Source organism: Temnothorax americanus, unplaced genomic scaffold (assembly GCF_048541705.1).
Source record: "Temnothorax americanus isolate GAGA-0224 unplaced genomic scaffold, ASM4854170v1 Scaffold2, whole genome shotgun sequence".
Lineage (NCBI taxonomy): Eukaryota > Metazoa > Arthropoda > Insecta > Hymenoptera > Formicidae > Temnothorax > Temnothorax americanus.
In genome coordinates, this window is record NW_027509338.1 from 5,315,462 (window position 1) to 5,341,689 (window position 26,228).

The 26,228-nt window shown below is 33.3% G+C and overlaps 4 protein-coding genes and 2 long non-coding RNA genes across 7 annotated transcripts in view; 2 read left to right on the forward strand and 4 right to left on the reverse strand.

The window, feature by feature from the left end:
* Window positions 1-26,228, forward strand: part of LOC143897101 (uncharacterized) — a 195,954-nt gene that overhangs the window by 89,264 nt on the left and 80,462 nt on the right. The gene's annotated exons all lie outside the window — the stretch shown is intronic.
* Window positions 2,698-5,294, reverse strand: LOC143897137 (putative odorant receptor 85e). Its single transcript, XM_077405502.1, has 5 exons — window positions 4,875-5,294; window positions 4,424-4,769; window positions 3,952-4,188; window positions 3,382-3,495; window positions 2,698-3,023 (listed from the first exon to the last, which is right to left on the reverse strand). Exons 1-5 carry the CDS (start codon window positions 5,129-5,131, stop codon window positions 2,829-2,831), a joined length of 1,149 nt encoding a protein of 382 aa, XP_077261628.1. The 5' UTR covers window positions 5,132-5,294; the 3' UTR covers window positions 2,698-2,828.
* Window positions 6,490-9,519, reverse strand: LOC143897136 (odorant receptor 4-like). The gene is made up of 6 exons (XM_077405501.1): window positions 8,578-9,519; window positions 8,124-8,469; window positions 7,656-7,892; window positions 7,339-7,452; window positions 7,042-7,197; window positions 6,490-6,795 (listed from the first exon to the last, which is right to left on the reverse strand). Exons 1-6 carry the CDS (start codon window positions 8,832-8,834, stop codon window positions 6,745-6,747), a joined length of 1,161 nt encoding a protein of 386 aa, XP_077261627.1. The 5' UTR covers window positions 8,835-9,519; the 3' UTR covers window positions 6,490-6,744.
* On the forward strand, window positions 9,821-19,626 carry LOC143897106 (uncharacterized). The gene is made up of 3 exons (XR_013256847.1): window positions 9,821-10,097; window positions 17,977-19,230; window positions 19,487-19,626. It is a non-coding gene; the product is annotated as an uncharacterized LOC143897106 (long non-coding RNA).
* LOC143897077 (odorant receptor 4-like) lies at window positions 10,955-13,341 on the reverse strand. Of its 2 annotated transcripts, none has more exons than XM_077405400.1 (6): window positions 13,137-13,341; window positions 12,503-12,603; window positions 12,022-12,258; window positions 11,683-11,796; window positions 11,384-11,539; window positions 10,955-11,135 (listed from the first exon to the last, which is right to left on the reverse strand). In XM_077405400.1, exons 1-6 carry the CDS (start codon window positions 13,201-13,203, stop codon window positions 11,085-11,087), a joined length of 726 nt encoding a protein of 241 aa, XP_077261526.1. In that variant the 5' UTR covers window positions 13,204-13,341; the 3' UTR covers window positions 10,955-11,084. The 2 variants fall into 2 exon arrangements, with proteins under 2 accessions (XP_077261526.1, XP_077261525.1); XM_077405399.1 differs by having other exon boundaries at window positions 11,036-11,135; window positions 12,503-12,848; window positions 12,947-13,340.
* LOC143897085 (odorant receptor 13a-like) lies at window positions 18,966-25,615 on the reverse strand. Its single transcript, XM_077405417.1, has 8 exons — window positions 25,358-25,615; window positions 23,690-24,041; window positions 23,153-23,380; window positions 22,893-23,006; window positions 22,653-22,808; window positions 21,874-22,520; window positions 19,684-20,240; window positions 18,966-19,096 (listed from the first exon to the last, which is right to left on the reverse strand). Exons 1-6 carry the CDS (start codon window positions 25,612-25,614, stop codon window positions 22,470-22,472), a joined length of 1,158 nt encoding a protein of 385 aa, XP_077261543.1. The 5' UTR covers window position 25,615; the 3' UTR covers window positions 18,966-19,096; window positions 19,684-20,240; window positions 21,874-22,469.

Consider the following 26,228-nt stretch of genomic DNA (forward strand, 5'->3'; position numbering starts at 1 on the left):
TGCACTCGTGAATAATTTGCTTAAATATGTAATGATCTATACGCGGCGATGTGCGTATATCCAGTGCGTATATCAAGTCACATCCAGCGATATTTGAAAAAGTTTTAAGATCTAGAGAACAGAAAAGAGATTCTCGAGGGGAAAAGCTAAAGGAAATGACCTGGTAATTGCGCAACAAACAGTGCACGAAATGTTATTAAACTGTTACAATGTCTTAATTTCTTAGAATTTTTTTCATGTGAGTCGCTCACTGCGCATTTGCGCGACTTATTTGCTTTAATAATTTAGAGTACCATATGAAACATTGTGAACCGTACGCGATTGCGTACTAAAATTATATTTGCCCTTAGGTCTCGGTAAAATGTGTGAGATGTAAGGCAAATGAAAAAATAAAATTATTAAAAATAACGTGTAATATTCTTTTCTGTGAAGTACTTTTAATACCTTTGTATCAAATTATAACTGTTATACGTTTCACCACTGATTAAGCCAGAAAATGATAAATTAAAAAATTGGTTAAATGTTGCACTTAATTGTCATACATTAAAAAAATCGATCGCGTGTATGAGTGCATGATAAGACATCGATCATGAAAAAAGTAGCCAAGATAGTAATCCAAATCAGAGTCTACAGAATGAAGTGTACCAGTGAATCCGGCAATATTGCACAAATAAGAAGTGAAAATTCTATAGATCGATCGATGGTGTTCCATACTTTTTTTGTTTCCACTTTCTTACCTTGTATTATATATATTATTCGTGTTACTAAAGTGTCAAATGTTATCAAATTGCGGAAAGCTGATCGATAATTGTGTCTATCAAAATGATTGAAATTTGATTAGGTATTTTATAATTACAAATTAATATCGTCTGAAAACAATATTGTTTTCTCGCTGTTTAAAAGTGTATCATTTATGACAAGTGCATTTCGCATGCATTTGCAACTTACCAAAGTTAAGAGCAAGGCGTTCAGTAGACCCGTTCCACAATCAGACATAATTAGATGCACGAATTGCATTGTCAATAGCGTTTTATACATGCGTTTTGTGTTTATGTGTCGACAGGAAGCTCCAAATTTAAGAGAAAAGGTAATTCGGATTGACTGGTAACGTCGACGTCAGGCAAAAGGATGCCAATACTAGACGCAAAGATCGTTATTCCCATATATTTAAAAGAAGTAAAAAGGGTATGCCTTATCGACAAAATCTTTAAAAATAGCAAATATTTTTGAATGTTTAAATATTTTTTATCTATACATATATGTATATTCATATTATAATATAATGCATTAAATATAGAAGATATCGACACAGAGAATTATGTTGGATAATACATATGCAAATTATATATATATATATATATATATATATATATATATATATTAAGGATAGCGTTTTAATTACAGTTCATTCAGCAAGAATGTAATCAATTTAATCGTAAATTTTATTTGCGTTAGAATTCTACTAAAACGCTACATTGAATTAAAAAGGTGTCGTTAGAGTTTATATGCATTAAAAGATAATGGTAATGGCAAAATTCATCTCGTGCTAACGTGATAATATTTTACGCTTTGCAGATCATAGTACGTGACGTGCCTGATCATATATCGCACAGAGTGAACATAAAATGTAACGTGTGATTACCCAAGGAGAACAGAAATGTTAAAATGATATCAATTTAACGTTATATTAACCAGTAAATGTCGTAAATTCGGTCGATATAATGTTAAATTGGCATCATTTTGACTTCTCTGTTCTTCTTAGGTAATTGTACTTCTACGCGTCGTAATAATTTATTTTTTCTTTGCTTTCTTTTTTAAGCGAGGGATAGTATTGATTTATACGTAACAAACGCTCTTTCAGGAAGGTGAAAAAAAACTGTGTTTTCTTTTTATCTTTCTTTCTTGGTCACTCAACGTATTTGCCAATGAGGACTCGATGTGTATTCTGAACTAGAATATCTACATAAAGACAGGGAAGTCCTACGAGATCATCAAATCGACGCTGCCTACCAGGATCGACCAATGGAAGTATCTCATTAATTTTTTTTTCGCGTCATATGCAGCCCTCGCTTGTGTACGCTCATTGTAGCTTTTTACAACATTGATACAAGATGAGGGAGAACACGTAGGGTCCTGCCCTTGTCATTTTTCCTCGAGCGCGGTGATGTAATCGCGTATTTAAATATGCAATGATTCGTGCGAACGCGATCGCGGCGACATACACGGCCGACAGTCAGTCGTATTTCAGCGTACTTCGGAAAAGTGTCGAACCCCATGCACCGGAGCAGTGGAGAAGCAGTGAAGAAACCCAACCGTTACGAAAGTATGTGCGTTTTATCGCATGCAATTCGCAGCGTATCTGTGTGCGATGGTGATATTTACAAGAAATCAACAAGTGCATAGTGTGCATAAGCAAAAATGCATGTGCAGCGGTGGCCGCAATGTGTTTGTATGCACGGAAATTTATTTGGAGGATTAAAAAGCTGTGTTCCACACAAAAACCGTATAGGTACACATATTTTGGTTCACACTAGCGAAAAGAATATCATTACTTCTGTGTTACGGTTTTCAGTATATCAGTTAGTAACTGTGTATATTACGTTGATCTAAAGGTATACATTTAAAAAAATATTTATTATGAAATATTGTCCTCATTAGCGATAAAGAACAATGTGTATTATTATGATATGTCTATGTGAAAAAATTTATATGCTAGAAAGATCTACATTAACTAATAATAATATTATTTGCTAGTTCAAATACCAGATATATTATGATAGATAACAAAAATATAGGTATAATTATGTCATTGTACATAAAAGTTTCAATTAAGATATGTTTTTTTGAATAATTATTACGTATCTTACAGTTGTGAAGTATTCGAAGGAGAGAACAGCCATCTTCCCCGCTGTAAACTGCAATTGCTTTTGCGATCTTAAAATGATAAACAATAGAACGCGACTATCCTTAGCTTTCATATCATACCAAGCAGAATTGTACGCTGCGTTTCCGATCGCTTTGCTCTATAAAAATAAAATTAGTAACAGAAAGAATTCTACAATATTTCTCTTCTAATACAATATATTTCTCTATACATTAATATTAGTTCTAATACAACAAGCACAAGAATATCTACATGTTTCTTTTATTATTACTTGACATCGCAGAGGCGCGCTACGCGCGTGCTATTTAGCTTTAATATTTTACTGTTACTATTACACTATTAACCATACATCTGTCAAAATATGCCATGACAGCCGCTCATGAAGTAAGCGCAACGAGAGAACTAATTGGCATCTTGGAAAAGCAACAACAATACTTTGATAGATTCGAGTATCGATGAAATGCTCTTTTTAAAAGTGGATCACTTCTTTTGCTAACCTTATTGCTAAGATATTCTCCAGCGAAGCAAAATATAAACGCTTCGAGATTTGTTATAGTGTAAAATAAAAGAGACCTCACTATTTTTTCAGTGGCGTCGGGGCTTCCGATAGCCTACAATGTTAAAACAGAACGAAAACACATTTATGCATAGAAAATTATAAATAGTAGTTTAGATAATTATAATAAATTAATTAACACTATGCGGACACTGTGGGCGGAGTTTTAAGGCATAGTCGATTTTTATTTATGATTTTCACAGGAACGGCAGCGCTTGCGAAGCGAATTGCAACATTGCAGTTCCGATCTATGTAAATATAGAAATCACTTTTTGAAACCGTATGATACATGAATTTTTATATATTTTTTGGTAACACGGAAACGTTTTTCAGAATTTTTTATTCTTAAAAGTCCCTACAGGGTGTCCGAGTGAGTGCTCCAAAAACACGGTGTCCGCGCAGTGTTAACACGATAGATACAGAGATCAAAGTATAAATAACAAACCAAAATGACTGACTCGAAAGTAGAGAATACATATTTTTATATTTGAAATTTAATAAGTTTACTTACGGTTACAGTGAGAAATCCCAATGAGCAAATCATTACCGTATTTGATGTGAATTGCAACAAAGCGATATATGAATAAAGATTTTCAATGTTCTCCGAGAGGCTGATAATTTTTTGATGTTTCCGAACAATCTTTATCATGGTAGTAACGAATGAGTCATGCGTTATCACGATATCTTTAGATCCGACTTCCCTCAACCAGCAAAGCAGGATGTTTATTTGACTGCCCACGTGTAGAGTCTATAAATCAAAATTCTGTTATTTATGACAACGTGATTACAATTATATATTTTATCTATAAAAATGGGAATAATAATACACGCGTGCATGCGAATTAAAAACTAATGAAATAGATTGGTATTCAATTTTTCTCGAATTTGCAGCCTAACATTTATATGGATCATTTGACATGGGCACTAATTATGAATATAATTATATCTTGCTCACGATACTTGCTTATGTAGGTGCAGGTTACCAGAGTTAGAAACAAGGCGTTGAATAAACCAGCTCCCCAACTGCCCACCATCACGAAAATGAGTTGCGTAGCTAATACCAGTCTGTACTTGCGTTGCGTGTCTATAACGAAGGGATATTCCATTTTCAAAATAAGAGGCAGTTCAGCCGTTCGATCGGTGACGTCGGCATCGGCCAGGATAATGCCAATGACGTATGCAAGCGAGGCGATTGTATGAAGAATAATTATTCCATTGCAAATATAACTCGATAGTTTTGCTTTTCTTGCCGTTTCGCGCAACTCAACGCCAGTGTTATCATAATCATTCCAGTCTTCTGCCGTCATCGTCAAGATTTCGAAAAATGTCCTACAAACGATCAAGTATTTCGAGATAGCTATTGCATATTTTTAGAATGGTATTATTCTGTTCTTTACAAAGTTTTAATAATTTAATTTATCAAGTGTTTCTTACCGCTGTTTCAACCAGAAAATAAAGAGCCTAAAAGACATTTTTATAAATGCCAAGAAGCTACTCAAACAATCCATCAAGTCGAAAAGATTATGGAAACGAAAATGCATTGCAAGGTACTGGCAATGAAAGTATTCAGTAATTGCTAGCGTTATCATCCAAAACATTCTGTAGAATAGCACGCATGATATACCTGGCCAGTAACCGAACATGGTCAGCATGAGTTCTACCGTGCGATTGATCGTACGTCTACTCGTCATAATCTTTTTTTCTAGTTTTGTCTATATGTACAAGCCCGGACACCAAATCCCACTATAAGAAACACCCTCGTCGAAATAGAACATATGCTCTCGCTCAAATGATATTTTTCAACAACATCTTGATGAACGTTGTGGAAAATTTGCATGTAGACTGGCAAATTCTAAGGAGCATTGTGAGGTAAATATCTCCGTTAGGCAATTGATCGATAGCAGTTGGTCATTAAATAATATTATCCTTTTGTGTGCATCCTAAGAAGAAATAGTCTCTTGCAATTTAAAAAAAAAGAGAGCGAACAGAGTGGTCGTACGTTTCCCCCGCTAACAATGCACGATCGTGAATAATTTGCTTAAATACGTAATGATCTATACGCGGCAACATGCGTATTTCCAGTGGCAAGTCGCATTTAGTGATCTTTGAAAAAGTTTCAAGACCTAGAGGACAGATAAAAAATTCGAGGGGAAAAGCTAAAGAAAATGGTCAGGTGATTGCACAATAAACAGTGCAAAAAACGTCGTTAAACTGCCATAATGTCTTAACTTTTTAGAATTTCTTTCATGTGAGTCGCTCACTGCGCATTTGCGCGACTTATTTGCTTTAATAATTTAGAGTACCATATGAAACATTGTGTACCGTACGCGATTGCATACTAAAATTATATTTGCCCTAAGGTATCAGTAAAATATATGAAACATAAAGCATAAAGCAAAGGAAAATATAAAATTATTAAGTATTGTGGGTGTATATTGCTCGTACGACTTTTGGAGTTCTCGATGCTTGTGATCTATCAATTTCTCTCACATAAATGAAGAAGTTCATCATACTCCGGAAAAAGTTTTGAAGAGCACCTGTCGAAATATCTTTTATGTGAGACATTTACAATACACATATTATATAATTAAAAATAACGCGTAGTATTTTTCTCTATGAAATACTTTTAATACCTTTGTATTAATTTATAATTGTTATACGTCTCGCTATTAATTAATCTAGAAAATGATGAATTAAAAAAAATTGGTTAAAACTCGAAGTTACACTTAAGTCATACATCAGAAAAATCGATTGTTTAAAAAAATCTATTGTTACTAAAGTGTCAGATGTTATCAAATTGCAGAAAGCCGATCGGTTATGGTGTCTATCAAATTGACTGAAATTTGATATGATAGACTTTTTTTAATCAGCGAGAAAAAGAAACCCAACCATTACGAAAGTATGTGAGTTTTCTCGCATGCAATTCGCAGCGTATCTATGTGCGATGGTGATAATTACAAGAAATAATAAACAAGTGCACACAAAGTGCATAAGCAAAAATGCGTGTGCAGTGATGCGCGCATTTACCGATAAAAGTGCGTTCAGAATACGGGCCAATGTGTTTATATGCACGGAAATTTATTTGGAGGATTAAAAATCTATGTTCTACACAAATGCCGTATAGATATACATAGTTTGGCCTACAGTAGCGAAAGGAATATCGCGACTTTTGTATTACAGTTTTCTGTATCAGTTAGTAACTGTGTATATTACATTGGTCTAAAAGTATACATTAAAAAAATATTTACTATGTGTATATATATATATATATATATATACACACACATGATGGATATTAAGGCGTTCATTTCATTGCCAGCAGTACCGACAAATACGATCCCGAAGCCTTCATGATCTGTAAAAATGTTGTCCTCATTAGCGATAAAAAACAATATATGTACATTATGTACATTATGATATATCTATGTAAAAAAATTATATCTTAGGAAGATCTACTTTAAAATATATTAATATATTATTATTCGCTATGTGTTAAATACCAGCAATATTATGATAGATAACAAAAATATAGGTAACTATGGCATGGTATATAAAAGTTTCAATTAAGATATGTTTTTTTCATAATTATCACGTATCTTACAGTTGTGAAGTATTCTAAAGAAAGAACAGCCATCTTGCCCGCTGTAAGTTGCAATTGCCTCTGTGATCTTAAAATTATAAACAATAGAACCCGACTATCCTTAGCTTTCATATCGTACCAAGCAGAATTGTACGCTGCATTTCCTATCGCTTTGCTCTATAAAAATAAAATTAATAACAGAAAGAGTTCTACAATATTTATCTATACATATAATATATTAGTTTTAATACAACAAACATAGGAGTATCTACGTGTCTTTTTTATTATTATCACATTAATCTTTTTTCTGTTGCTAACCTTATTGCTTAGATATTCTCCAGCGAAGCAAAATATAAACGCTTCGAGATTTGTTACAGCGTAAAATAAAAGAGACCTCACTATTTTTTCACTGGCATCGGGACTTCCGATTGCCTGCAATGTTGAAACAGAATTGAAAATGAACATATTTACGCATGAAAAGTTATAAATGAAAGTAAATAAAGTAATAAATTAATTAAAATGATATATGTGCACATAATAGAGGTTAATGCATGAAAAGTTCACTCATGTAATTGACTCTAAAGTGGTATACATATTTTTATATTTGAAATTTTAATATTAATATGTTTACTCACAGTTACTATCAGAAATCCCAATGAGCAAATCATGAGCGTATTTGATGTGAATTGCAGCAAGGCTATGTACGAATAAAGATTTTCAATTTTTTCTGAGAGATTGATAATACTTTGATGTTTCCGGATAATTTTTGCCATGCCAGTGAAGAATGATTCATTCGTTCTATTAATGTCCTTATATCCGACTTCCGTCAACCAGCACAGCAGGATGTTTATTTGACTGCCCACGTGGAGAGTCTAGATATCAAAATTCTGTCATTTATGACAATGTGATTACAATTATATATTTTTACCTATAAAGATAGGAATAAAAATGCACGCATGCGAATTTTAAAAACTGAAATAGATTGATATTCTATTTTTCTCAAATTTGCGGCTTAACATTTATATGGATCAATTGACATGGGCACTAATTATAAATATAATTATATTTTGCTCACGATACTTGCTTATGTAGGTGCAGGTTACCAGAGTTAGAAACAAGGCGTTGAATAAACCAGCTCCCCAACTGCACACCATCACGAAAACGAATTGCGTAGCTAATACCAGTCTGTACTTGCGTTGCGTGTCTATACCGAAGGGATATTCCATTTTCATCATGAGTGGCAGTTCAGCTGTTGGATTTGTGACGTCGGCATCGGCTAAGAGAATGCCAACGACGTATGCAAACGCGGCGATTGTATGAAGAATAATTAATCCATTACAAATACGACTCGATAGTTTCGCTTTCTTTGCCGTTTCGCGCAACTCAACGTCAGTGTTATCGCAATCTTTCCAATCTTCCGCTGTCATCGTTAAGATTTCGATAAATTTTCTACAAACGATCGAGTATTACGAAATAATTGTAGCACATTTCCGCAATGTTATTTTTGTCTTTCTTTACAAAATTTTTCAACAGTTAATTTTTTTAAGTGGCCCTTACCGCTGTTTTAACGAGAAGATAATGAGTTTAACGGTCAGTTTTACATGCGCCAAGAAGCTACTCAAACAGTCCATCAAGTCGAAAAGATTGTCAAAATGAAAATGTATTACAAAGTACCGGTAGTGCAAGAATTGATTAATTGCTAACGTAATCATCCAAAACACTCTGTAGAGTAGTACGCATGATATACCTGGCCAGACACCGAACATAGTCAGCATAAGTTCTACCGTGCGATTAATCGTACGTTTATTCGCCATAATTTCTTTCTCTGCTGTTGTCTATGTACAAGCCAGGGCATCAAAACCTGGAGATACTCTTGTCACTGTATATAGAACATATGCTCTCACTGAAATTATATTCTTCAACCACAGTTTGATGTACGTTGTTGAAAACTTGCGTATAGACTGGAAGATTCTAGAGTCATTGTAAATATCTTCTTTAGGCGAATGATCAATGGTAGTTGCTCATTAAATATTTTTATCTTACTGTGTGTGTGTGCAGTACCACGAAGAAGTAGCTTCTTGTAATTTAAAAAATAAAGAGAGCGATCAGAGTCGTTTATACGTTCTCTCCACCACTGACGATGTGAATAATTTGATTAAATATGTAATGATCTATACGTGGAGGTGTATGTACATCCGGAGAAAAATCGCTTCCAGCGAAAGAAAAGAGATTCGAGGGGAAAAACTAAAGAAAATGGCTAGGTAATTGCGCAACGAACAGTGCACGAAATGTCATTAAACTGTCATAATGTCTTAACGTTTTAGAATATCTTTTACGTGAGACACTCACTGCGCATTTGCGCGACTTATTTACCTTTTAATAATTCAAAGTATCTTATGATACATGGTGGATCGTACGCAATTGCATACTACAATCATATATTGCTCTGAAATTTCAGTAAACTAATAATATCATATGTATGGCACAAAGTGTAGGAAGAAAATAAAATGATTTGGTATGCGCGATATACTCATACAACTTTTCGAATCCTCGTTATTTGTAACCTATCAATCTTTTTCAGGTCGAGAATTTAGTATTTTGCAATTAACATATTTTTCGAATTACATATCTGTGAATTTGCGTGCACTTGCACGATTGAATCGGAAGATAAATATAAAACAAGTATACGATTATAATAGGATAAAAATTTTATTTAATATATGTTCATATTATATATATATATATATATATATATATATATATATATAGATATGCATTATAACGAAACTAATCACGCTGTCTTACTTCGGCCGCCAGCCGGGCTTCATAATGCATAATATTATTTAGATATTATGTAGCGTTACATATTGTTTGTTCAGTTAAAATGTAAACAATTTAATCGTAAATTTTACTTGCTTCAGAAATCTACTAAAACAGTTCAATAAATCAAAAACAGGTTGTGAATTCAAATACATAAAAAATATCGATGGCAAATTTCATCTCGTGCGAACGTGATAATTTATTACGTTCTGCAGATTATAATACACGATGTGCCTGATGGTCATTTATCGCACACAGTGAGTATTTAAGTGTAACATGTGATTTACCAAAGAGAATAGAAAAGTTAAAATCACATTTTGACTTTTTGTTCTCTTTAGGTATTTATACTTTTACGCGTCCTAATTCATCATTTTTCTTTACTCTCGTTTTTATGCAAAGGAAAGTATTAATCGATTTATATACGCAACAGAACAAACGCTCCTTCAGAAGGGTGAGAGAACCGCGCGTGTTCTCTTTCTATCTTTCTCTCTTTGTCTCGTTCATTCAATGTATTCGCCAATGAGAACTTGATGTGTATTCTAGACTAGAATATCTGCATAAAGACTGGGAAGTCCTACGAGTTCATCAAATGGACGCTCCCTATCAGAATAGACCAATGGGAGTATTTCATTAAATATTTTTTTGTGTCACGTGCAGCCCTCGCTTATATACGCTTACCGCAGTTCTCACAATATCGATACAAGAAGAGGGAGAACACACATAGGGTCCTGCCTTTTTCCTTCGGGCGCCGGTGATGTAATCGCGTATTTAAATATGCAATGATTCCTGCGAACGCGAACGTGGCGACGTACACGTCCGACGATCAGTCGTATTTCAGCGTACTTCGGAAGAGTTTTGAAGTTCATACACCGAAAAAACACATCAAATTTTACGAAAGTGAGTCTTCTCGCATGCAATTCGTAGCGCATCTATGGGCGATGGTGATATTTACAAGAAATTAACAAGTGCGTAGAGTACAGAGTACAGGCACAAAAAATGCGTTTGTGTATATATGTTCGGAAATATATTTAGATGATTGAAAAACTGTGTTTTAGATAAGAGAGAAAAGAACTTCACATAATTTTTCTCACACTAGCAAAAAGATATCGCGACTTCTTAACTGTATACAAAAAACTGTATACAATTAATAACGGTATACTGTGTCTGGTGTTGATCTAAAAGTATACATTTAAAAAAATATTTATTATGTTTATATATTATATACAAGATAGATATTACAGCGTTTATTTCATTGCCAGGAGTACTGATAAATACGATCCCGAGGCCTTCATGATCTATAAAAATGTTGCCTTTATTAGCAATACCAAAAAATATATTTATGCATTATTATGATATGTCTATGCAAAAAATTTTGTACGCTAGAAAAATTAACTTGACGATAATAATATTATCATTCGTTATGATACATATCAGAAATATTGTGATAGATAAAAATATAGGTGATTATGTCATTGCACATAAAAGATTTAATTAATATATATATAATATATATTTTTCTTTCTGTAATTATTACGTATCTTACACTTGTAAAGTATTCTAAGGAGAGAACAGCCATTTTGCCAGCTGTAAGCTGTAATTGCCTCTGCGATCTTAAAATTGTAAACAATAGAACCCGACTATCCTTAGCTTTCATATCGTACCAAGCGGAATTGTACGCTGCGTTTCCGATCGCTTTGCTCTATGAAGATAAAATTAATAACAGAAAGAATTCTATAGTGTTGTGGTGATCTTTACAAAATATTAGTTTTAATATCACAAACGCTAAAATATCTATATGTCATTTTGTCTGTATTGTTATCACAATAATCTTCCGTTGCTAACCTTATTGCTTAGATATTCTCCAGCGAAGCAAAATATAAACGCTTCGAGATTCGTATTAAAGTAAAATAAAAGAGATTTTACTATTTTTTCAATGGCGTCGGGGGTTCCGATTGCCTGCAACGTTGAAACAAAATCGAAGATGAACACATTTACGGATGGATCAAAAGTTAGAGATATTGGGGCTTAAATGAATACATGAATTAATTAAAATGGCATATACATAATAGAGATCAATACATAAAATGTTGACTTATGTAATTGATTCCAAAGTGAAATACATATTTTTATATTTGAAATTTTAATATTAATATTAATATTAATATTAATAAGTTTACTCACAGTTACGATGAGAAATCCCAATGAGCAAATGGTCACCGTATTCGCTGTGAATTGTAGCAAGGCGATGTATGAATAAAGATTCTCAATCTTCTCTGAGAGATTGATAATACTTTGATGTTTCCGAATAATTTTCGTAATAACAGTGGCGAATGAGTCGTCCGTTTTCTCGATGTCTTTAGATCCAACTTCTCTCAACCAGCGAAGTAGGATGTTTATCTGACTGCCCACGTGTAGAGTCTAGAAATCACAATTCTGTCATTTATGACAATGTGATTACAATTACTGATTTTACCTACAATATAAAGACTAAGAATGTTATAAGAAATGCATTCGATAATATGCAGGCAGATTAGAATCTGAAATAGGTATTCAATTTTTTTCGAATTTACAACTCAACATTTATATGGATTATTTGGGACATTAATTATATGAATATAATTATATTTTTCTTATAATACTTGCTTATGTAGGTGCAGGTTACCAGAGTTAGAAACAAAGCGTTGAATAAACAAGCTCCCAAAGCGCCCACCATCGCGAAAACGGATTGCGTAGCCAATACCAGTCTGTACTTGCGTTGCGTGTCTATAACGAAGGGATACTTCATTTTCATAATGAGAGGCAGTTCAGCTGTAAAATCTGTGACGTCGGTATCGGCTAAGAAAAAGCCAAGGACGTATGCAAGCCCGGAGATTGTATAAAGAATAATTAATCCATTACAAATACGACTCGATAGTTTCGCTCTCTTTGCTGTTTCTCGCAACTCAACGCCAGTGTTATCGCAATCTTTCCAATCTTCCGCTGTCATCGTTAAGATTTCGATAAATTTTCTACAAACGATCGAATGTTTTGAAATAATTGCAGCACATTTCCGCAATGTTATTTATCTTTACAAATTTTTTAAATACTTTTATTAACCGTTTCTTACCGCTGTTTCAACGAGAAGATAATGAGCTTAAACATCAGTTTTACAAACTCCAAGAAGCTACTCATACAGTCCATCAAGTCGAAGATATTGTCGAAATGAAAATGTGTTACAAAGTACCGGTAGTGAAGGAATTGATTAATTGCTAACGTAATCACCCAAAACACTCTGTAGAGCAGTACGCATGATATACCTGGCCAGACACCGAACACGGTCAGCATAAGTTCTAGCGTGCGATTGATCGTACGTTTACTCGTCATAATTTTTTTTTCTGCTGTCTATGTTTAAGTTAACACATCAAAACCTAGGGACTCTTGTCAAAGTATAAAGACCGTATGCTCTCGCTGAATTTATATTCTCCACTCAGTTTGATGTACGTTGTTGAAAGTTTGCATGAGGACTGCAATGTTATAGGAGCATTGTGAAATAGATATCTCCCTTAGGCAATTGATCAATGACAGTTGCTTATTAAATATTTTTATCTTACACACGAAGACGTAGCTTCTTGTAATTAAAAAAAAAAAGAGCGATCAAAGTCATCTTGCGTTTCCTCCGCTGACAATGCACTCGTGAATAATTTGCTTAAATATGTAATGATCTATACGCGGAGATGTATGTACATCCGGTGGCAAGATGCTTGGAAATTATTAAGAACTAGAGGACAGAAGAAAGATCCGAAGGGAAAAAATAATATTCTTTGCTATGTAGTTGTGCATGAAATGTCATTAAGTGTTAACTTTTTTCGAATAACCGCTATTACGGAAAAAAGCGTCTGTCGAATAATATCTTTCATGTAAAGCACTCACTGCGCATTCGCGAACTTATTTGTTTTAGTAATTCAGAGTATGATACATCGTGGATCGTTCGCGATTGCATTACTAAAATTATATATTTTTTAAGTATCAGTAAAATAAATGATATGAGATGTAAGAAGCAAGGCACCGGAAAGAAAAATAAAATTATGGAGTATCATGTATGTGAATTAGTTGTACGAATCTTCGAGTCTTCGTTACTTGGGTCTTATCAATTTTTGTCAGATAAATGAAGAAAACTTGCAGATATCTTACAATTAACGTGATTTATTTCGAATTACTTATGTGTGCATATGTGTGCATTTAAATGTTGCAATAAGAAAATAAATGTAAGACAAATATACGATTGCAGTGAAATGAGATTTTTATTCAATACGTGCATTTTTTTAATATAATAATTTGATTTAACACTTTTTTTAAGTCAGTATTATATTATAAATAGTTATATATTATATTTTAAGCATTCGTATTTTTGTCGTCAATACATCACTAACATGACTGATACATAAGATGCTGAGGCTTTCATAATCTATAACAATGTTATGCGTTTGTCACTAAATTAATATATGAAAATAGGAATTGTCAGATTAAGACATATGCGTAAAGTATTATTAATTTATTATGTACATTACTGCATTATAGATAGCAAATACGCGGGATTGCAATTAAATATTACATTACAGTAGAAGATAAAATTAAACATTTTTAGCGTAACAAAATATTTTGAAGATATTCTTACATTAAGAAATCGGTCAAAGGAAAGATCCATGAATTTCCCAATTGTAATCGTTAGCTGGTTTTGCGATCTCATTATCAGGAACAAGATAATTCGGCTGTCCTGAAATCTGCACTGGTACCATTGGGAATTGTATGCAGCGTCTTCGATTGCTCTGCTCTATATACCGAGAATTTATAGAAGAAGAGAATCAGCGGTTCTCACTTGTTAATAATTGGACACATCATAGATGTTAACGCTAACCTTAGCGCTTAAATATTCTCCAGCGAAACAAAACATGAATACTTCAGAAGTCACTGCGGCGTAAAATTCAACGAATTTCATCAAAATCGTTATAGCAGAATCTGACTTTCCAATTGACTAGAATGTTAAAAATGACACTTTTTTCAACAATGATAATTTTAAAATAGTTAATACTTAGTCGTTGAACATAAGTTAAATCAATAATCCGCAATCTTTTCGTTAAAATTATTTTCCATTAAATTATTGATTTTTCAGCTTTGGAACTCATCGCGGTTCTTACCCTAACGAGCAAAAAATGGATGCAGCAAATAATCAAAGTATCTGACATGAATAGAATCAACGCAATGTCGGAATATAAATTCTCAATGTTTTTTGAAAAGATAATAATATTCTAATGTTTTTCAATTATTTTCCTTATCGTTTTTACGCTCAATCTGTATTCGTTATCCTTTGAAATGATGTCTGACAACCATTTACCGAGAATCTCGAGTTGGCCAGCTAAATGCAATACCTGAAAGATTACGAAAGTCCGATTTCATCTTGAGCTTTTGTAATCGCAGTAATTATACAATAACATTGCGTTGCATTAGTTTGCGGACTCGACAGTTAAAAAATTTTTAATCAAAGCATTTTAAAGCAATTCTATTTCACTCACCAAAACAATGAGAAGAGTGTTTAGCATGACAGCAGCGCTACCGTAAAGCACTGTACAAAAAAATTGTATGACTAATACCAGACCATACACGAAACGCGTATCGCTGTTAAACGGGAAATCCATCTTCAGAATGAGTGGTCGCGTAGATATGTCAGTTGCTTCTAAGTTACTCATGAAAACGCTAGCGCAGTATAACGTTATAGCTATTGAATAGGTACCGAAGACGAAATTAGCGAAATTATGCGACAGAATGGCTTTACTTATTGTCACACGTGTGCTAAAGTCGTCACTGCTCATTTTTTTTCCAGTCCATTGCCATCATTGCCAATATCTTAACAAATGTTCTACGAGCGATTTCATGAATTACCACAATAATAGTAAAAAAAATAATAATTTCTTAGAGCTACATACGTGCAAGAATTTTTATAACATTGTGGTGTGTGTCAAATGCACATATTATATAATTAAAAATAGTATTATTATGTCTCTTTCTGTGAAAATACTTTTAATATTTTTACAGCATTCAAATTATTACATGTCTCACCGCTGTTTGAGCCAGAAAATGATGAGTTTAGAAAAGAACTGGCTAAAACCCAAAGTTGCACTTAAGCCGTCTATCAGATCGGAAAAATCAACGGTGTATAAGTACGTAATAAGATATCGATATTGAAAGGATTGAACGGCCACTAGTGTAGTCGTCCAAAACAATCTACAGAATGAAATATACGATAAACCCGGCCAGATACCAAAAATGCGAAGCGGAATTTCTATAGATCGGTTGATGGTGCTCGTAGGTATTTGTTCCATACTTTTTTCGTTTCCTTTTATATTCGTTCACTGTTCTTTTCTTAAAAAGAGGATATATGTATAACTCGCGTTACTAAAAAGTCCGATGTTATCGAATCGTTATAAAGCTGCTCAATCGTACGATGTGTAAAACTACGCGTGTTTGTATAAATTGGAAAGTCTCGAGAGAAGGCGAAACAAAAAAACACATTCTGCTTCTTCCCTCACAGTCATTAAATATTTTCACCTGCGTTTATATTATGTACGCAATTGCTGTGCCTTTCCAGTTGCTTGTAACGTAGGAAAAAAAAATACGAAAGGCGTATCCCTTAAATCGATTACCTTGCAGACCGGTGCAGTAGTGAGCGATTTGCTTTAAAAATTCAAGCAAACGTAGGTGTGCAACACGCGAACGCGCACCGAATGTTAAATTCATTGCGGTGATCGTAAAAAAAATTGTCAGCCTGCGTGGAAATTGCGTGTTCGAGGAAAGCCAAGAGCACCGATCATGATTACGATTGTACACTCTTGCGGTTTCAGGTACGGGAAAATAAAAGAAAAAGAGAAGAGAAGAAAATTTACAATTTGCGCAAATTTACGTTCTCCCTTCCTCAGTTTGTCGTTTCCTATAACGCAATAATAAAGTAATTCAGTTAAAATTCAAGACGCTGTGCGCTCAGAAAATGTATAAAGTCCGAATGGAAATCGATGGCGGGGACTAAAAGCGGGGAGAATAATGGGCGAGCACGAGAAAACCATAACTCACTTTGTTCACGGACTTTATTTAACACAACTTTGTGTATTTCAAATTATGCGAGTATTTGATTTTCCGAGTTTATTCTGATATTCAATGAAAGCGTACGAACAAGTACATTGACGCACGTGATATAGAGCAGTAAGTAACATCGAAACATTTTGACGAATTTTAATTTGTATGCAAATTTTCTATGCAACTATATAATAGCCGACTTTTAATGCTTATTAGAAACGCAATATATATAAAATATTGTTTTACTTTGATATATATATATATATATAGAGCGATAGAATCGTGATACAGAGGCTAACAATTAAATCTTTAACAACGTTAATTGTTTATTGTGATGACATATATGTTACGTAAAAAAAATAATAAAAATTAATAATAAATAGAGTTAACTGTAATATAAAATGCTACCATATTATTCACAATGAGTGGAAGAGAAAGAACAGAGATGTAAGATAGAAAGGAAAGAAAATAAGACAGAGGGAATGACAGAATCAAGATATAACATGGTATTAAGAACAATGGGGATGCTGAGATATTTGAGGGCAAGGATAAGTTGCGGAGGGTAGCGGAATGCAAGCATCAGAGAATTAAAAAAGCGTATAGAAGAAACACAGAGAAAGAAAACACAAGACTGAGAAATATGGAAATATATGTATGAATGAATGATGGACGGGAGAGAAAATAGCAGAGATTTAAGAGAGAGAAGACAGAAAGAGAATTATGTTAAAAAGATGGATGAAAGAGTTGAAAGAAAATGTAAATAGAATAATATAGATAAAATAAATATATGCAGCCAGGTATATGTCGAAGAAAGAGAGAGGATAAATAATTAGGTTTAAAGTAGATTATAGGTGGTATAATTTTTACGTCACGTGCGTGGTCAGTGAGATATTCGGAGTGGCAATGCGAAATGGTAGAATAGAAAAGCGTATAAAATGCAGAGCTACGAGCGTTATCTCTTTTAATCAATTTTTAAATGTAACACTTATAATTCTTCACAACTAACCATAATTAATTCTTCTTTTTTTTCAGGACATGGCCATCATAGATACGTAAAACTAAGACGCCGACATTTTCACGATCTATAATAATAATAATCACGGAAAAAGGATAAAAATATACATCTGAAAATATATTAACGTACACCCAGCTAAAGGATGACATTGACTGGATTAACTTTACTCTCAATAATTACTGCTTTATTAAGCATTATAGAAAAAATGGTTCAGGACTCAATTTTTTATAAGGAACAGCGCTATGTAATTAGTGAGCGTTCTTTAAGAAACACACTGTATATATAAAAACCAATTGTCATTAATCTTTACGTAACTGCAGTTGTTGAATCGGTTATGCAAATCTAGATATAATATGCTCGATTGTTGAGATTAAAGTTTACAGGGTAGGTATTAATTAAATGCCACTCGTTAAATGCCAAGATGTGAAACTTTATATTTAGACGACTTCAAAATGGATTATGAAATCAAGTTGTTAAGTTAACATTATACACTGACCTATGTATGTACTTAAGTATTCTCCGGCAAAGAAAAGACTGAGCGCCTCGAGGTTCATATAATGATGTAAAACAGTAGAGTCTTTTCCAACATTGTGGAAACGTCTGGATCGTTTATTAACTGCAACATTATTTGCATTAATACTCTTTTCACATTTTCATCCTACAAACCATGCAATTACGATTCTCTAAAAACAAAATTCCTCCTTTTTTAATATTATTATACAGAATAGCATTGTTGAGAGAATAACATTATTATCTAGTGTGGGGGAACACTTCCTCCATTTAAAATTCAAATCACTTGTTTACCTTTCAAATATTTTAATTACGTTATTAATAATTTAGTTGTCGTTATTTGTAGTCAAAAAGTGTATTCTAGATGTTTTTTAACAATATATCTACAGCAAGTCAATCGATAAGAATTTGTTTCTTATTGATACCTCCCGATTTTACTCACAATAGCGATAACAACTTATTCGATATACTCTCACATTCTCTATACATATATAAAATAATCTTCTGATGTTTTTCTATCAGATTATTTATTGTGATTCGGGTTAAATTGTTTACGTGCTTGCTGGAAAATACGTTTATCAACTGTTCCCGTGTGATATCGATTTGACGACCACCAACATGAAATATCTAAAAATTACAGCAAACATAAATAACTATTGAGATAGATTTTATAGCATTTTACATAAATAATTATGGGAGAACTAAGACACACATATATACACATGTTCAAGTTTTAAATCAGCTGAAAGAAAGATACATAAGTAAAAATTATTTTAAATACCTTTATTTTTTTTACATATACGTGTTTCTAGAATATTTACACACAGTTAAGCAATATTGATTGACTATACAAAAGTAAAATCTGTGAAAAAATGAAAAATTTTTGAATTATTATAAGTCAAAATTAAATAATTTTAATTTATGTTCCTTTCTTCTACACATCGCTTCAATTATGACAGTCAAATCATCTTATATCAACGCAATATTATTTTAAACAATTTAAATTTTGTTTTCCAGAATTGACCTTGAAGTTTCATCAATATCTAGTCATCGAGAATTTCTGATCGGAAGCATGTTACGTTGATGGTGATTACCTAACATAAAATCACTCGAAATTTAGCGATAAATCTTGGGATTTGCCAACGTCATGATTAAAGCGTTTAGCACGTTAATCACGCTTGTGTTAACATGTGAAAAAATTGCATGATCATTACGAGCTCGTGCACGGGTGAACTGTTGATGTGATGATGTCGAAGAGAAATTCCATCCTCAAAACAAGTGCTTGAACGGCAGCAGTCGTTATATTAAAGTTATCACCTTCAATTTCCCCCGACAAAATTATGCCGAGACTATAGGTCACTATTAGCGGCTATGTGAAGGCCGATAATTACATTCGACACGCGATATTGATAGCCATGTTCGTCATCATGTTCATGCTGAATGGATATTTCGTATTTTTCTTTAATCCGCAACTGTCAACATATCGCAAAACTTTCTACACCGTACAGAAAAACCAATGCTAAATAACTTACAAAATAGCAATTTGATACTTGTATCGTATGAAAGAAAACGATTTAAAATGAGAATAATTAGGTTCACTCACCGTCGCGATGGGTTCAGAAGATAATTAGTTTAAAAAGCAACTGGCTGTACGCGTCAAAGAACAGCTAAAATTGTTCATCAAATCCATCAACTCATCGGTATGATAGTGCAATGCAATATAAGTATACTGACAAATTGAACGACGATTAATGTCACGAACCAGAACAACCTGCGCAAAACAGTGCATAATACTGGTTAGATACCAAAGTTGCGAAGAATGAATTTTATAGAGAAGCATACGGTGCTTATAGCAGTCATTTTCATAATTGCGAGAAAGAAGCTTCTCTAATCAATGATTTATGAAGCATCAAACATCAGCAGGTTTTGTTCATTTTCATTGATGGCGGAATATCTCACTGAAAACTGAAACGCGAAAGCGCATCGACAAGCAATTGAGAGAAAACGAATAATCATTAAACATCCTTTTGGTAAGAACATATAAGATACTCGATTACAACTATAGATATACAATCACGAAATTGTAAATAATAACAGAAAGTTTACGAATTCATTCCTTTCCACTCGTTTTCACTCCTTTTCTCGTCAGGGTAATGCAATTAGCGGCCAATTATAATTATTTAAAAATAATGCTAGAAGCCGTGCGGGCAGCAAGAGTAATGTTCGTATAAAAGTTCTACAGAAAAATTAAAGAAAGAAAAAAAGAAAAAGAAATTATCGGGACTCGCAAAGTGGAGGGAATAATGCTAGCAGGGGGGAAAGCAGTATGGGCTTACATTTACCGATTTCATTTAATAAAAATTGCGTATCTCGAGTCATCGATCTACCGCCTGGAAGCCCCAAGTTTTATTCTTACTCCAATTGAAACGCATGCACGCATGCGAATATCTTAAGATGTCATTAACCATTCACAAAGCCGTATTAGCATCTTAAGATATTACTTAAGACGGTCTTGAAATAAGATCTGATTATGAATACCGGCCTTAGTTTTATTTACACGATATTGTTCCTACATGTGTTACGTCGCCTTGGTGTCATTATATATATATAAACTGCAGTAATTTTGTTATTGTCGTCAGATGACAGTGTATGTGCCCAAATTAGTAAAATTTTTAATTTTTTTTTGTTCCCGATATGAAATCGTGTATCGCGATGTAGATTTTTGTGCGTATTTTAATTCTAGACCAAAAACTTGTAATTCTGTAAAGCCAATTCAAAGATTCCTTAAAATGAAAAATTGTCGATAACTACCGCCACTATAGGAACTCCTTAACAGCCATGTATAAGAGAGAGGTCGAAAGAAAAAATATTAAATACCTATAATTTAATAATGTACAGAATCTTTTAAAATCCGTAAAATATTACAATTACCAATATACTATGTTTGATAATGTAGGATGTTTGCATATGTATAATTATACTGTTGCGAAAATACTTTGATATCTTTACTTAAGTAACACTTGATTAATACACGTGTCGCACGAACGCAGCTCTCAGCCTCGCGAGCGGAATGTGAGTGAGCGCGGAAACGAAAACGGTAGCGAGGGCAAAAGTAATATAGTCTTCTAAGTTGACACACGATGTCGCGCGCTGATCGATATTGATTTACGATCGACAGTTCCCGTTATCTTCCTATTCCACCGTACACTGATACACTTCGGTAGCGCAGATTGCATATTAAAAGGCGTGATATCTTAACATATACATTCCGTTAATCAACTGATATTATATATACATGCTTAATAAAATATCACAAAATTGAATTTTATAAGTAACATACACAATATATAGATAATACTTCAAATAATAATTATATTAATAACATTTCGTGTAACAGGACTTACCAGATTTATGAGTAGAGCATTTAATAAACCATTGGCGTCAACATGTCAGCGAATAAAAAAATTGAATTATTATGACTGATTCATATACAAATCTCCGATTAAGATCAAATGGCAAATCCATCTGTAGAATGAGTAATGATCGTGTGGAATCGTTGAAGGTTACGCCATCATCCGCGTTCTTTATGAAAACGCTGCTGCCAAAAAAATTGTACATATACAGTCATCGCCATCACGGTAGCTCCCAGCTTGGTATGGAAGAATTGGTTCACGGAAGTAGCTTTCCTGACTCTAGACAGGATTTTACGTTCGGAAGACCGGTTATAGTCACCCAGGAGCCTACTCGGAGAATCAGAAACCCGAAGATAACTTGCATGTTCTCCTTGGATTCGCCACTTGGAAACACATCAGATAAGTAGGTCAGCTCACAGAGACTGAACGCACGCATGCATGCAAATGTGCACGCGCATGAAACAGAATGGTAAGAAATAGAGAAACGGTTTTACTCTTTAATTTATATACAAATTCGTTTGCAACTAAACAACAACCAACTATTAACGGTCATTAAAAATTCGATGTGAATAGAAAGTAGTTTCACTTCAATACATTGCAAATAGAACTGACATGTAGGAGGCCGAAGCTTTTTGAATCTGTAACAGTATTACTTGATTATTATAAGATGTAATGTATATACAGAAATTAGATAAAAATATTGCCAAGGCAATCTTTAGCATCTGTGAAGAGTTTCACCTATAGAAAACAAATCTGTGTGATAGACTTACACTGCTAAATTGTTCTAGAGACAAATTCATTATCTTTCCAATTGTAATAGTTAATCGATTTTGCGATCTCATTATTAAAAACAATATAATACGACTGTCTCTAGAATTTGATTCGTACCATAGGGAATCGTAAGCAGCATCTCCAATGCTTTTGCTCTATTAAATAATGGATTTTGTAGCTTTAAGAAGTAATTACGTAATATTTATTTATCGTGTACAATATTTGTCACAACGTCTAACCTTTGCGCTCAAGTATTCTCCAGCAAAACAGAATATGAACGCCTCCATATTCGTAACAAAATAAAATGAGAGAGTCTTTAGTATACTTTGTAAAGCATTGGGTCGACCAATCGACTAGAATTTTAAGAAAGAGCAAGGGAAATGAAATAAAATAATAAATAATTTAAGACAGGAACTTTTTCTAATTTGCAGATTCAACAGCGCGGTTCCTATAGTATATATTCATCTGAACCATTATACATTTGATCAAAATCACTTACTGCGACAATTGTAAAACCCAAGCAGCAGATAATCAACGTATTCGTTACAAACAGCACAATCGCGATATACGAATACAAATCTTCCATATGCTCTGAAAAAGTGATAATTTTCTGGTGTTTTTGAATTATTTCCTTTATCACAAAACGACTCGGGCTGTTTCTTTCTTTTGGAAAAATTCCCATTACACTTTTACGAAGAATATCTATTTGACCGCTTATATGCAATATCTAAAATATACGTTTCTTTCAACAGCAATATGTAAGAGAGAGGTCGAAAAAGAAACATTAAATATCTAAATTAAATTTATGATGTACAGAATTGTTTAAAATCCGTAAAATACCACAATTACCATATACTATGTTTAATAATGTAGGATATTTGCATATATGTATATATACATTCCGTCAATCAACTGATATTATACATGGTTTAATAAGATATCACGAAATTGAGTTTTATAAGTAATACATATAAATAATAGATAACATTTATAAAATAACAATTATATAAATAAAATTTTGTGTAACACGACTTACCAGATTTATGAGCAGAGCATTTAATAAACCCATTGCGTTAGCACATATCAACAAATAAACAAATTGAATAATTATGACTGATTCATATACGAATCTCCGATTAGCGTCAAATGGCAAATCCATCTCCAGAATGAGTAATCGTGTGGAATCGTTGAAGGTTATGCCATTATCCGCGTTCTGTATAAAAACATTGCTGCTAAAAAAAATTATAGACGTCGAATAAAGAATCACCGTTATGTTAGCGAAGCGGTGCGACAGTTTGACATTGCTGGTCGTCGCGAACATACTGAATTTTGTCTTGGAACATTTTTCCCAGTCGATCGCCATCATCGTTAATATCTTGTTGAACGTTCTACGAACGGTTTTTATTAATCATAATCATGATAATGGCCGCAAAGAAGCGTTATGCAAACTATCGGCGAAAAAATTCATGTTGTGCATTGACTTTACTCACGCGAGTCCGCTTATTTCCGATTTGTGCTCAATAATTAATTTATTTACAGCAATTTGTCCTTAATTCAAGTTTGTTACATTGTTCACATTTGCAATTGCTAAACAATTTACTTTATCAATTAAAGCAATTATCAAATAGGGTAACTCGGGGAAATATGCCACACTTAAGAAAAATATGATTTTTTTCCTATTTCTTTTTCTTTTTGAGGTATCTTTGCATACTGGTCTTTTCTTTTTCCTTCTTTTATCTATTATTTATATATGGTTTTAATGAAATATTTTGATTCTTTACTATTAAAAAGAAAGAAATACAAAAGTGTTGCAAAAGTGGCATATTACCACCATGTGGGGGGGGGGGGTAATATGCCACATATACAAACATGTATAGTAATTTATATAGTAATTTAACTTTAGAAGGGAATTCCTGTCTAAAAACATGTAAAAGAATATTTTTATTACAATTTCAATAAAACACTAAGAACATTCTAAAAAGCACGTTGTCATACTTGTCGTACTGTACTTGCCCCATAAAAACTATAATACTGACAGGAAGTAAGTAAAACTTGGGCAAAACGTCAGATATAATATTTTTAACAATTTTACAATATTTACAACAACGTTCCTAGCCGTAGCTTTGTTAACCCTTAAATGCCACACCTCTCAAAAATCTCGTAAATGACATGAGGAGTCTAAAAGATCCCAGCATGAAAAATGTCTCCTTACTCATTGATTTTTTTATCTTTAGTTATAAACATTTTTTTAATATTGTTCAAGGCTTAGAAAAGAGAATAAAATGCTTATATTGTTAAAATTTCAATTTCAACATAGTATAAAAAATTAAGTAAACTGAGTACTGCTAAGTGTACAAACGGGTAGGTCACTCAACTATCATCAATGGGCATGAGCTCCATTTTTGGCAAGAACATTAGAAAACATTTCATTCTAAAGGGTCTGGGGTCCGCTGGACCCCACGGGGTATTTAAGGGTTAAACATAACGAGTGGCATATTCCCCACACTGGCATATTTCCCCCAGTTGCCTTAATTTATTTTATTGGTTAAAATAATTGTTGAATCGATGTAATACCAAATTCATATAATTAACTTAATGTTATTAAATAACACATAATTAAATATAATTAAATAAGTAATATTTAAAGCTAAATTTTTTCACTGATAGTGCAATATTACTACATATGTGCCGTTTCGTATCTCACCGCTGTTTGTACCAAAAAATAACGAGTTTACATAATAATATCGTGTACGCCATTGTTGTACTCAAAGTGTCCATCATATCAGAAAGCTCGATCAAATTGAAATGCATTACGATATATCGATATTGAAAGGCTTGCTCGATTAAGACCGTAACGGCCCAGAACACTCTACGTAATAAAACGCACGATGTATTCGGCCAAATACCAAAAATTCGTAGACAAATTTCTATCGCTTGGCTAACTGCATTCCCTACTTTCATATTTTTGTTATTATTATTATTCTATTTTACACTGTTAACATTCGTTGATCATGAGAATTTTAAACGTTGTTACGAGCCTGATCGATCGTATGATATGCACTGTATGGTATCTCTGTACAAACTGAAAGCTCGGAAGAGCGCACGAGTCGGTTCACCCTCCCACGAGTCACGGTTTATTAAATATTTCGATCGAAACATGCGTGTACTTTTGTTAGTGAAAAAAAGAAAAGAAATTTCCGGATGTCCGATTCTCTCCTTCTCGAATTCTCTAGCCAAACGGTGTAACGCGCAGTTTGTTATTTTCTTTAAAAATTCAAGCAACAGCAGATAGCAACACGTGAATGTACATAAAATATTAATCCGTATTCGGTGACCGTAAGAAAAGTTTTGTATTTGCGTGCGTAGCAGAGAATATTTCGAGGAAAAGGGAAGGTGGAAGAGACGAATGTTTCTCTTTTTACAAGATTTTATTTCCTTAATATCGAAAGATAACTTCCTCGCGTATTACGGTAAGTGCGGCGAATGTGCACGCGATCGCAACTATATTCTTTAAAAATATGTAAATCGATTTTGGCTGAAACTCGGGTGCACATAAGATAAAAGTTGCGTGCATT